Genomic DNA, 14,113 nt, shown 5'->3' on the forward strand with positions numbered 1-14,113 from the left:
CATACAGAATTAACTATTGTGGCTCTCATGAGCTCACTGTTTAGCTGTTAGGATCTTAATATATAAGAACTTGTCAGTGGTCCACCAATACTAAATTTATCTCTTGCTAATATGTAAAAAAAAATAGATGACTTAATAATTTTTATTTAACCCTAAGGCACCACCTTAATTATCCATTCTCCACTGTCTCCCTTACAATTCTTATTCAAGCCTCCAGATTTGGAGAGACCTTTTCTTTCTACTTTTTGCCAATGCTATATATATATATATTGTCATCACAGTTATAGGAGCACAAGCCCTAGGAGTGTTTCACCCTGATTGTTAGAGGGTGACTGACAGGATGTCATTTTGGGGGGTTAGCGGCAGGTCAGCTTTGATTTTCTTAATTTTCCTATGATCTTTTTTCCAGAAACTCCTGGTTTTGGGGGACATTGTCTGAGCTCTCCCACATACAACTTCCTCTCTTTCCTATGTAGGAAACTGCTTGATTATATTTGTGCAATTGGGAGACAGTCATGGGCAGTTTGGAAGAAAACCTCACTTCCAGCTAACAGCTTCAGAGTGTTTACTCCAGTATTTCAACATTGGGAGAAACTAATCTAAAGGCTTGCAATTTTCAGAAATAATATTAATCCCCATTTACGATAAACCTGAGCTTAATAATACTTGGTAAAGTCCTCTTCTCTGTTGTATTCCTGCTATTCCATCTCTTTGTTTCTCTCAACAAGATTTCTTTGTGTTAGTTAACAAAGTGTCTGAGCTTCCAAAACTGATAGAAGGGGATTAGCTGTCTCATTGATATGCAGTGCTTCCATGGAATTAAATTCTTTGCCTAGACAGCTGGGCAGTCTGTTACCCCTATATAACACTGTCTTTATGACACAGTTCCACTGTCACAAGTTAGCATTGCCTGATAGGTATTGAGAGAGAAGATTTAGCCATGGCTCTCTTTTCCTCAGGTCCCAAAAGCAATCTGAACAAAAAGGTGGACATTTAGCTTTCCACGTCTCTGTTTCAGATAGCCTTGTCGCACCTGTAGGTGCAGAATATTCAATAATTGCTTTTCAGACTAGTCCAATGATGTATGCCAGTGCAGTATGCCTCCAATTGTGGCATAAATGTGCCAATATTGAGTTCTCCTTCCAGCTGAAGCCTAGAGCATAAACCAATGTACATTTTTTTAGTAAAAACAAGCAGCTGCAGCAAACCCCCCAACAGATTATCTAGAGAAGGGCAACAAGTGAAAAGCAAGTGTCTTCTGCCACAGGAGAAAACAATAAAAGGGCACTTATCTGGATAAGGCTCTGCATAAATTATAATCTCTTATATGACCAGTTCTTGTGTAGACAAAAGCTTCCCAGTAAAAAGATCTGATTTATTTTGGCTGCTACAATGTAGAAAAATCCTACTCTCCTAAGTTTCATGAATTTACTGGAATACACTTGTAAAAACTAGAACTTCATCTTTTGAATGAGTTGAAGGAATTTTTTTTGTAAGTTATGACTTTGCTGCTGTGCTCCAAAAATATAAATTCTCTAATACATTTCTAAAAAGAAATCCACATAAAGAGGGAAAACATTCTTGCTAATAGAACCAATCTACTCATGTACTAATAAACTGTTTTAAGTTTAAATAACAAAACAAAAAACTAACTGTCTGCTTTTATATTAAGGAAATAACCAACAAGATTTCTATAATACTTATGGAGTGGGTCGTTTGCAGCATGATGTTTTCTGTTGATAACATCACATATTAACCCAACATCCTCAAAAAGGTATTAAAATGAAGTTTGCTTATGCCAGGTTTGTACTTGTACTTGAAATACACAATGCATCTGTGCACAAGTTATTAATAAATGAAACTGTGAAGTAAGTTTTTTAAAAAATGTAAGTAAATGCAAAAAATGAGTTGGAGCAGACAAATAATTTCAGCTAATTTTATCTTGGATGGTGTTTCAGTGTTATTGCTATAAAATAAGCCTAATGGTTAGCAGTAATTAATATGCAGGGTGACGGAGTCTCTTTTAAAAAAAAAAAAATCTGGTTTAGCTCACTCAGGAGTGTTGCTGGTTTCTACAAATTCTGTATTTGAACCCTCTAAAGCAGGGGATGGCAACCTTTCAGAAGTGATGAGCCAAGTTTCCATTTATTCACTCTAATTTAAGGTTTCGCATGCCAGTAATACATTTTAATGTTTTTAGAAGGTCTCTTTCTATAAGTCTATAATATATAACTAAACTATTGTTGTCAAGTATCAGAGGGGTAGCCGTGTTAGTCTGGATCTGTAAAAGCAGCAAAGAGTCCTGTGGCACCTTATAGACTAACAGACGTTTTGCAGCATGAGCTTTCGTGGGTGAATACCCACTTCTTCGGATGCAAACTATTGTTGAAGATGAAGTAAATAAGGCTTTTAAAATGTTTAAAACGTTTCATTTAAAATTAAATTAAAATGCAGAGCCCCCCGGTCTGTTGGCCAGGACCCAGGCAGTGTGAGTGCCACTGAAAATCAGCTCGCGTGCCGCCTTCGGCACCCGTGCCATAGGTTGCCTACCCCTGCTCTAAAGTTTCTAAGGTCTAAGCTAAGGAGGAAGGTAGTATGAGGATTTCTTTTCAGTAATGCTTTCATTGGTGTTACTCAGTATGTTCAATGTTATACCCAGCTTGTGGTTAAAAGCAGGATTGGGTTGCACAAGAAATACCTTTTTTAATAAGCATTTGAACTTAGGAACTGGAGACAGTGCAATAGACTACTGTATTGGTGGCCCAGGTTTGAGGCTCATTCAGGCTTTTGTATGTCCTCCTAACAAAGGATAGAGGCATACCTACATGACTCTTCAGCATTTGGAGGAAGCAAGGAGGATGTGGCACGCTCGGGGGAGGGGGCAGAACTGCGTGGGAAGAGGCAGGGACGGGTGGGACCTTGGGGGAAGGGTGGGGTGGGGGTGGGGCCTGGGACAGAGCTGGGGGTCAAGCACCCCCTGGCATTTTCAAAAGTCGTCTTCTGTGGTGCAGAAGAAATTTACAGTATGAGAGCAGACTGCCAACTCTGTTCAGCAGGCTTGTGCCACCGTGCTTCTGACTACTACAGAGAGACATGGGCTCTTCTGAACAAAGGAAAATCATCTTTGCTCATATCACCCTCAAAATTATTAACAACTACTAGTAACATCTAAAAATGAAATTGAAACTTTAGGCCTAAATTTTCAGGCCTCAATTGTAATGGGTGTAATTTGTGCCCGCTATTTAGGTATTTAGATATCTAAATCCATAACTTCACCCACAAATCTCAGATTTAAACATCTCAGGGTATGTCTACACTGGGGGTGGGGGGGAAGGCAGCAAGTCTCAGAGCCCAGGTCAACTGACTCAGGGTCACGCTACAGGGCTCAACATAGCAGTGTAGATGTTCCCACTTGGGCTGTATCCGGGCTCTGAAGCCCAGTGAGGAGTGAGGATCTCAGAGCCTGCACTGCAGCCTGAGCAGTAATGTCTACACTGCTATTTTTAGCCCCATCGTGCCAGTTCGTATCAGTGGACCTGGGCTTGGAGACTCACTGCTGTGGCGTTTTCGTTGCAGTATAGATGTATCCTAAGTGGCCTAACCTGCACTTACAATTTTTACTCACAAAAATAAGTATCTGAAAACAAAGCCTTTGTAGTCCCTGTGTTTAATAATATACAGACTAATCTCTGTATAAAGCCAGCTGAATAATTTAAATAGTTTGTAAATACTGGGGGGGAAGAAATAAAGTACTGCATAATACATTTACTACATGTGGTATTCTAAAAGCACTAATTAATACCTTCCAGTGTTTACATGAGTGTAATTTTTAAATCTGAACACAGAAATGCAAAGCATATACTTGAATTGTAAGCTCCTCGGGACAGAGACCATCTTTCTCTTCTGTCTTTGTACAGCACAAAGCACCATGGGGTCCTGGTCCATGACTAGGGCTCCTAGGTGCCATGGTAATAAAAATAAAACATTATTAATTATTGCATAGATGATGGATTGAAGTTTAAGTAGTTTGTGTAATAAGAATGTCAGTGTACTAACCATATGTTATGGCTGCAAAGATTCTTGAAGGGAAATGTTTTTCTTATCTGCATATATAGAAATAGCATCTGGCTGGCATGACTGTTTGTCTTTTACGGTTTTTCTTCTAGGATAATATTTTAACATTTGAAAGATTTTCATACTGTTTTCAGTCATCGTATGCAGGCTGTTTATAAACTCTGCCAGTCCAAAGCCTGCACCAGTTATGAATGCAGGACTGCTGATCGCTTAGGGAACGGAGAGACGATAGGGAGTTAAATACAATTTTTAGATTGAAAGACAGAGATTTACCTGTCTGTCAGACGAGTGTTAAGGAGAGTTATGAAACTAAATCCGCTCCACAATATGTACTCATATAGACTCAAATCTCGAAGTCCATTCTCAGGCAATGTGCCCATTAACTTCCAACTGAGTGTGCTCTGCTTTAGAGGGTTTTATTCATTGCTGCTTTGCCTGAAGGCTACCACCTACTGCTAGAGCAGTGAACCAATTTCAGTCATTGGCTACATGGTGCATATTATTTAGCCCTACATTTGTTAATAACATAACATACTTGTTTTTCATTACAGTTGTTGATGCAGTGGGAGTTACATCTTACCCCTCAGTGTGTTTTATCGCATGCTGTTGCTTATGAGGCAGTGTGGAGCTATGATCAGTTACTCTGGCTGAGATCTGCCTGAGTAAACTTAAGAGTTTTGTCATGACTTTGGGTCCTGAGGCTAGTACTCAAAGATACCTTCTGTGCTTTAGTCATCCTTCTATTTCTTCGGGTCAATTTGTGGATGAATACAGCAGTAAGAAAAATACCTATCGGAAACACAGTTCCCTGAGTAGGAAGTGCAGAAAACTCCCATTGACACAAAAGGAGTTTTTTTCTGAGTATGGACAGTAGCATTTGGCCCTAAAATATTATGATGATTCCTATCCCCTTTACTTGGCACCCACGATTTTCTGATGCTATAGAACAGATGTCAAATTAATTGACTTTAACTGGGAAAATATAAATTTTTTACAGTTGGGGAGAATCATCAGATTTGCTGTGTCCTTACCACAATGAGTCTGTATCACGGGGGTGCATTCTTCAGTTTAACTTTTTTCTTCTCTTTGAAATTGTGTCAGGCCGCACATCTCCCTATATGAGAACTTCGGCAAAAATGAAACCAATAGAAGAAAGTGGTGAAGATGATGTCTTTGAACTACCCTCTGCTGTTAAGCCTGAAGTTCAGTGACTGCCTTGAATAGACGGTCTCGAACATCCAGGGACGCTGTAGACATGGCAAAAGCAAGAAGCTTAATTTGATGGGATTCTGAAAACTATCAGCACCCTTTACTTTCAGAGAATTATACCACAATATACCTGTGTTAGTGGCTTCTAGATTAAAGATGCCAAGTTTTATTTATTCTCCTTATTAAAAAAAGGCATAGATTGTATTTTTAGTTATTGGCCAGGATTTTTGAATGGTTGTGTTTTTACTTTGGCTGTCTCTGAAGTTAAATTCAGTTTTAAGCAACAGACTAGTCTGAAATTTTATTCACTTATTGAGTACCATTTTCAAAATCAGCCAAGTCTCATTTTTCTAAGCCACTTAGGAGCCTAAGTCCCAGTGAAAGTGAATGGGAATGTTTGAAAATTTGACCCAATATCATTTGTACCCAACACCATAGTTATTAATATTGCAATTTCAAAATGAAGTTAATACACACAGTTTTTTGTGTATGCATCAATGTATGTGCTTATATTTTAGACAGAGAAAACCATTTTGAAAGAACATTAAAGTTGCAAAGTCAAGCACTCAAAAGTTAGGAAAGGCCAGAATTAAGTTTCCCATGCAACCTATATTTGGCCCCTTTATGTGTATGCATTATGATGCAATTTTTAATTACATGATCACATTCTGTTTCCCACAAGAGTTTGGCAAAATGTATAGATTTGACACACAGGCCATCCTTCTGCCAAATTTCAAGTCTCTGCTCTAATGCATGGGGATTCTAAAGCATCTTAAAAAAAAAGTCACTAGAATTTTTAAACATGGCCAAAATAATGTATTTTTCCCTAGTTTTGTTCTTGGAAACAGCTGCACCATTTTGGCTAAAGTTTTCCGAAGTAGTTCTCCTGAGGGAGACACCTAGTATGGGAAATTTCAGCCCAAAGAGTTATAGTTTGGCAAAATTATAAGTAGCTGAAAAAAGAGTCTCTCATAAGGGGAAGTGTTGGGCAGCCTTAATAATAGGTGGCACTACCAGCTCCACCTATAGTGTGAGCACATGAATAAATAAAATCAATATATTTGTCACACAATAATAAACTGTATTCATTGTCAAAGAGCATAATGGCAGATACAACAGTCTATGTAACAATTTAAGATGATGGAATGTGGAGACTAGAATATGACAAATAATGAGATTGGATAACAGTTGGAATCTGGCTTAAACTCACTCTGTGAATTTTACTGTGATCATCGTCCTAGTATCGGCAGTGAAGTTAAGCCTAAGAGTGTCCTTGAATCAGCCCATGCCTATGGTATATCATCTGTTTTTACACTGTTCTGAAGCTCTTGCAATGCCAAAGCACAACACTTGTTTTTGTGGTTTTAAATTCAATTTTTATGTTACTTCAGTGTGTCTTGTGGTTTTTGTTTTCTGCATATTAAAAATTCTCATTGAGGTGAGCCATAGTTATATAGTTATGTAAATATATGTTAAATACATATTACATCTCACATCATGTATGCCGTAAATCACGCTGGCTCCTTTTGGAGTGGAGGTAATTTACCATATAAATTCACTGTTTGAGTTTTGTAAAAACCTTTATTTACCTTGTAGACAATAAGAGCTCCTTTTGGAGCCATTGCCATCTCTTGTATAAGTACTTAAACCAGTTATAAAGATACAGATCTGATAAAATCACCATTGTGTGATGTCAATGAGTGTGGTGTGGTACTAGCACAGGGGTTAGCAACCTCTGGCACATGGCTCGCCAGGGTAAGCACCCTGGCAGGCCGGGCCAGTTTGTTTACCTGCCGTGTTGGCAGGTTCGGCTGATCGCTGCTCCTACTGGCCGCAGTTTGCCTCTCCAGGCCAATGGGGGCTGCAGGAAGCGGTGCGGGATGAGGGATGTGCTGGCTGTGGCTTCCCGCAGCCCCCATTGGCCTGGAGTGGCGAGCCACAGCCTGTGGGAGCCATGATCGGCCGAACCTGCTGACATGGCAGGTAAACAAAGTGGCCCGGCCCGCCAGGGTGCTTACCCTGGCGAGCCGTGTGCCAGAGGTTGCTGACCCCTGTACTAGCATTATCAGCAATCAAGACAAACTTAAAGACATGAAAAAGGTTAGTAAGTTAGGGTCCCGCCAGGGACTTTGCCCCAGGCAGGGCATGCCCCGGTTTCTGGGTTTTAAACCCTGCGCTGACTGTAACAGGCCTATGCCTGTTAGTGACCCCCATGGCAGCTATCTGAAGTCCTTGGGGGAATCTCATTATGACATTCTCCTGGTGTTATCTGGATCGGTGATCTGCTAGGTCACTCCAGTGCTTGACTCTGGCAGCCAGCCTTACCCTGCTCTGCTGTGAGAAGCCCCACTCCTGGGCTGTTCACGCACAGCCTCTAGCATGTAAGCTGCTCCCAGCTACGTGAGTGAGCACTTTTAGCCAGCCACTGATTGGATTGTGCAACCGAATGACACTAGCGAATATCTCCGGTCCCAGACACAACCCTAGGAACCTCCATCTTGCAGTGTCCAGTTAAGCTGCAAGCTTATATGAGTTCATCAATTTAACAAAGAAATTGATATGTACCAGGCTTGTTATCCCAAGTGGAGTCTCTGACACACTTCAAACCAAACGCACTACTTCAGGTAGAATAAACAAACAAATTTATTAACTACAAAAGATAGATTTTAAGTGATTATAAGTCAAAGCACAACAAGTCAGATTTGGTCAAATGAAATAAAAGCAAAACGCATTCTAAGCTGAGCTTAACACTTTCAGTGTGCTTACCAACTTAGATGCTTCTTAGCACAGGCTGGCTGGTTGCCCTTCAGCCAGATTCTCCCCTTTGATCAGCGCTTCAGTCACTTGGTGGTGATGTCTGAAGATGGAGGTGGAAGAGCGAGGAAGAGCATGGCAAACGTCTCTTGCTTTTATCATGTTCTTTCTTCCCTCTTGGCTTTACCCCCCTCCTGCCTCGCCCTTCAGGGTCAGGTGAGCATTACCTCATCGCAGTCCCAAACTGGCCAAGGGAATGGGAGGTGACTCACTCAAGAGTCCAATAGATCCTTTGTTCCTGTGAGGCCGGGTTTGTCCCATACATGCCCTGATGAGGTGTGACCTGCCCCTCTGTTCCTGGAGAGTTTTGCCTGGGCTTATTTTAAGCCATGAGGATACATTTTCAGCCTCATGACTATAGTCATGAAATTACAACCTATAACATACTATAACAACAATGCTCAGTGCATCATGAACCTTCCGAAGACATCCAACATGATAAACTTTGCATTGGATGCCACGCAATCGTATTATAAGGATGAACATGGGAGTGCAGGGTGTTCCCCTGCGATACAGAGTGTCACACTCATGTAAAAGAAAAGTATCACATCTGTAAGAACTTTCATCTCAGGACACAAAAAGAACACAACATCCATTTGAGAGCCCTCCTCATGGAGGCTGCTCTCTATCCAGGCTCGGAGCCATTCTGCCTGGACTCTACTGCCTGTACTTCAGCCTCGGTGAGTAGCACACCACCAGCACTGGGCTCTCTCTGGCACCAATCCCCTTCTCCGATGCCCAAGAAAAAGTAAAAAAAGCAGGGCCCAGCACCAAGCAAGAAGTACCAAGGGGCATTGGGTAAAGGACCCTGTTTAGGCCGCCCGCCCACCCTGGAGCCATAGGGGGATACATTCCCAAGGGGACCTCCTACCCTCCCCAATGGATCTGCCACTGAATCCAGGGAGCAGTAGGGTACCCAAACTCATGGCGGAGTCAACGCTTTCTGAGCCCCTCCCAGCACCCAGAAAGCAACAGGCTTTCCCATCACAGCCAGCAATGCATGCTGCGATGGGCCTGGCAAAGGCTCCCTACGAGGGCAAGCCAACTGTGAAAGCCCCCAGAAGGCGAGTGAATGCTACCAGTCTCCGCAGCCGAGGCAGAGAGCTTTGTTGCCAGGCCCCTTGTCTCCACATCAGTTCACCACTTCAGATCACTGGCACTGTGCTCCTGTTCTCCACTCTCTCGACGAGACTCACCCAGAGGGAGGTGCTGGTCACCGTATTGTCGGCACCAGTCATGCTCCCGCCGACCCTGTCCATGACATCCATTGCAGTCATCTAGACCACCAGAACGTTCCTCAACAGTGCTCACACGGCTCATGAGAGCTCCATTTGAGCCCTTGGCTTCCTGTTCCCTTCTTCTGCTCTCCTGGAAGGTGTCATTCCTGGTGGCAATAACGTCTGCCCGAGGGGTCTCCAAGCTTAGGGCACTTACCTTGGAGCTGCCCTATACGGTGTTTTTCAAGGACAAGGTCCAGCTTTCCTGCCCAAGGTGGTTTCACAATTTCACATGAGCCAGGACATATTCTTGCCAGTCTTTTTCCCAAAGCCTCATAAGTCTGAGGAGGAGCAGAGGTTTCATTCCCTGGATGTCAGGAGAGCACTAGCCTTCTACGTCAAAAGGACCAAAATGTTCCGTAAGTTGACGCAGCTGTTCGTTGCGGTGGTGGATAGGATGAAAGGTTGTCTGGTGTCCACCCAGAGAATTTCATCATGGATCACCACCTGCATCCGGTTTTGCTATGATCAGGTGAATGTGCCTCCAATGACGATTGTACCTAACCCACTCGCTTAACTAGGGTGCAGGCCTCTTCAGCAGCCTTCCAGGCCCATGTGTGAATTCCTGATATCTGCAGGGCCGCCATCCGGTCATCCATTCACATGTTCACATCTCACTACACGCTTACCCAGCCAGCCTGAGACAATACTGGCTTTGGTAGAGCAGTATTGTAAGCTGCTCACCTCCAGGGATACTACTTGTGAGTCACCTAGAATGGCACTGAAATGAACAAGCACTTGAAGAAAAAACAGTTACCTACCTTTTGTAACTGTTGTTCTTCGAGATGCGTTGCTCATGTCCATTCCATTACCTGCCCTCCTGCCCATCTGTCAGAGCTGCCGGCAAGAAGGAACTGAAAGGGTGTAGGGCCAGTGGCACCTGATACACCGACGTATGAGCGGGACAGTCCAGAGGGCACCACAGCCGACCCTACACCTGATACACCGACACATGAGTGGGCAGTCCAGAGGGCACCACAGCTGACCCTACGGATATTGCTAAGGCAAAAATCTCCAGTGACTGTGCATGTGGGTGCGCACACACCTAGAATGGAATTGACATGAGCAACACATCTCAAAGAACAACAGTTACGAAAGGTAGATAACCATTTTTATCTTGCCTGCTTGGTGGCAGGATGGTTGAGACTCTTGGGGTAAATATGCCTGCCCTGCCTTCCCCATCCCATGCACCTGGTGTAATTCTCACTCCTGCTAGTTTGCAAATGCTTCATTAAACAACAGGGCTGGGTAGGTGGGGGAGGGGTATCTTTCTGTCCAGCCAGGGAATAAGTGCAGAACGAGGAGCAACTGAGGAAATAAGAGCAACATTTCTATATACTGTATTATAAAATAAAAAACTCTCCATTGTTCACAAAGTCTCTTTTCTCCTTTACATTTTTCTTAGCCCTCTAATAGTCTCTTTTGTTGTTTGTTGTGTTGTCTAAATCAGGCACCAGCATGCAATGCTTAGATGTATCTCGGCAAATATGAAATGTCGATTAATATGTTCTGCAATTCTAACGTAACTCATAAAAGTTTGCAGGATTGGGCCCTTAATATGCAAATATGTATTAAATATGTTGTCTAAAATTAAAGTGGAACAAGTCTTTCATGTGGACATACCATACAGGACATGATAGGTAGTACTGTTCTACAGGATCCTAGGCCAATGTTTTCAAAGTTAGGCACCAAAATCAATACTTAGGCATTCAAATAAGTGGCCTAATTTTTTTGAGCTGTTAAACATTCAGAACTTCCACTGACGTCAATGGGTTGCAGCTGCTCAGCAGGCCACTTATTCAGGTGCCTAAAGTTTGGCCATATATATGTGTGTGTATTTGAGTCAGTGATGACGGAAAGTTAATTAAATACCTTCAGAATGAGGAAAGTCAGCAGTCAAAACAATTTCAGCAAAATGAATGTAGTTTAGATAAGGCTATCTTTATTAAAATTGGTATTCATATAAACAGATCCATTGTATTTAAATACACCTCTACCCCAATATAACGCTGTCCTCGGGAGCCAAAAAATCTTATCGTGTTATAGGTGAAACCGCGTTATATCGAACTTGCTTTGATCCACTGGAGTGTGCAGTCCCTCCCCCCCGGAGCGCTGTTTTACCGCGTTATATCTGAATTCTTGTTATATCAGGGTAGAGGTGTACTAAAAACTAAGACATGGTGAAATATAGTGTGAAGACCGTAGTCTGTTTTTCCATAAGACGTGATTATCATAAGCTACACAGAGTGAAGGAACAATAACAAAATGCTAAAGCCTCCAGAGAAAAGTTGGTACTCTGCTTAAAGTGACCATGACACTGGCAGCTTAGCAGTTACCAAATTAAAGAGGACATTCAGTACAGTTAAAAATTAAGGGATGGATCCTTCAATAAGTACTTTGCAGGCACATCCTTGCTTCTGCAGAGAGCCTGTTGTAGAACTGAGGCTCAGGAAGTCTCTCTCTCCAGGCATGAGAGATGGCAATTTCACAAGCAATGTTCTGGAGAGATCTTCACATGACTCATTCATAAATTGTTTTCCTGGAATCTCAGAGAATGAAATTTTGGTGACATGCTTTTATGTTATTACTAGAAAGAACAGTAACAGTTATTCCAATTATTGGTAGTCATAGGAAATGTTGGTTGGACTGAGTAAAATGTCTTTCCTCCCTCATGCAAAGCTAGTCACAGCTGTTTCTGATTAGAAAGGAATGGGCTCTTAGTACTTAGGGGATGAATAAGGGAAGACAAACTGTCCTCATTAATTAGGCCTGACATTTAAACTTCCTGAAAGCATGATAACATGAGAGTCAGTTAGAGATTTCAGAGAGGCAATGCTAAAACAAAAAGTTATCTGAGTATTCAGCATTAACGAGGTGAAGTCTACGTACTTCTCACCACCAACAAATACAAAATGGTTTGGGAAAAAATGGCACAATTCTGTTGGCTGATAGCTGTTTCGTCATTACTTTAAACCAATGGCTTTTTAATTGGTATGATTATAATCACTGTATGCTTATTAACACAATTCTAAAACTTATATAAGGGAAATTGGGGGCCTACACAGTAACCATATTTTAAGGCACACGATTTTATCTTTGATCACAGACACAAAACCTTTTGGAAAATCCAAGTAAATTATGTTCCTTTAATATAAGGGTGTGAATGCACACATACAGATTGGCTAAAGAACTCTAAGAGCTAGATCCGCAGAAGGTGTTGCAATGCGTGCATCTAGGTCCTCACCTGTGAGTTAGGCACCCAGGTTCCCTAGACAATGCCTGGATGGGGTTTGGCACCTAAGAATGGGATTCCCCAAAAGTGAGCAGGGAGCTACCTAAGGTAATCATTAGGAAATGCTAAGGAGGGACTTAGGCTGGAGGGAGGCACCTCCCTCTGCTTGGGATTCACAGCCACAAGCCCTTTCCTGGAGTTAGGTGCTTAAACTCTTTCTCAAAAAAAAATAAAAAATTGGGGTGGTGCCACTGCATGCCACTCACTCCTTTCCCTGGATAACTGTTAGTCCAGGAGTGAGAGCACTTACTCAGGATAAGGGATATCAGAGTTGAATGTCCTAACCTCTGTGCTATGGGGTGGGTCTCTTACTCTCTCCTGTTAAGCTGTTCCACTGTGTATAACTAATTAAATATTCATTGGGCTACAGTGGGGGGGCGCAAGCACGAGCACATGTGACTCTATAGCCCAGGGGTGATTGCACTCCTGGGTGAGGTGGGAGACTCACCTTCAGATCTCTTCACCACGTAAAGCAGAGGGGGAAGATTTGAACCCAGGTCTGCCTGGGTGAATGCGCTAACCGCTGGGTTAGTAAGGAGGTGACAGCAGTTGGGTTCTGCACAAAGCCTGATCTGGAGCATGCTTACTGGATCAGGTCTTGCAGGAGAAACAGCCAGGGCCTGATCCTATGTTGAGGGTTGAGCTGGGCTTAGGCATGAGCTATGCACGTGGGAGCCAGGGCTGAGGCTGCTGTGCACATGCCCAGCAGCAGCAATGCAGGTGCCTGGGAGATTTACCAGTGGAAACTTGGGCACCTAGGGAATTTAGGTGGCTGCAGGGCTAGCCAGCAGCTGAATGAGGGTAGAGAAGACCTAAATTTTGGACTTAAACACTGGCATCTCATTGTGGATTTAGCTCTAAGAGCTTATACAGTGGTCACTTTCTTTTCCAGAAGGCCCATGGGAAGATCTGATCAGCACACACTGACTATTCTATCCTGATATTCAGTCAGTGTCCCTAGAATTAAGGTGAAGCTTGCCTGTCTGCAAATCTCAAGATTGTGTCCTTGGCTCTTTTCTGAAGCCAAATAACAGTAGCAACTTCTCGATATTCAGGACAGCTGATTTTAAGACTTGAGGTTGAAATTCATCCCAGTACAGGCCAGCACAAGACCCTTCCCACATCTTAAGCCCCATATTAAAGGCTTAAGTGATAAGTAGGACCTTAAGTGGGCCCTCTGCACTTGGGCAAATGTTACCTGTATTGCATATCCCCAGATAGCTTTTCTATCAGATCTCTCAGAATAATACCATCCGGTTACTGTAATTTACAGCACTGGAATTTCTCAGGCTGCTTCTTAACTTCCTCCTTAGGGATTAATATCTATTAAGGCCACATCCTGATTTCCTGTGCAAAGTGCTTTTGGGAGAAGAATTCCCCATCATCTTTTATAGTAAAAAGGAGTGATGAAGGGAAGCCTTTTGAAATGTGTCCACTTACAAACTAT

At 42.6% G+C, this 14,113-nt stretch overlaps 1 protein-coding gene across 2 annotated transcripts in view; it reads left to right on the forward strand.

Annotated features, from left to right (window-relative positions):
* BVES (blood vessel epicardial substance) overlaps window positions 1-6,700 on the forward strand; it is a 44,161-nt gene extending 37,461 nt beyond the window's left edge. Inside the window, exons 9-10 of one of the 2 annotated variants that reach the window (XM_039529919.1) lie at window positions 1,673-1,774; window positions 5,176-6,700. In XM_039529919.1, coding sequence (XP_039385853.1) covers window positions 1,673-1,740 — 68 coding nt within the window. In that variant the 3' untranslated portion in view covers window positions 1,741-1,774; window positions 5,176-6,700. The remainder of the gene's footprint in view (window positions 1-1,672; window positions 1,775-5,175) is intronic. The other variant, XM_039529917.1, reaches the window with a different exon arrangement.
* Window positions 6,701-14,113: the final 7,413 nt, after the last annotated feature.

This window comes from Mauremys reevesii, linkage group 3 (assembly GCF_016161935.1).
Source record: "Mauremys reevesii isolate NIE-2019 linkage group 3, ASM1616193v1, whole genome shotgun sequence".
In the NCBI taxonomy this organism is placed as follows: domain Eukaryota; kingdom Metazoa; phylum Chordata; order Testudines; family Geoemydidae; genus Mauremys; species Mauremys reevesii.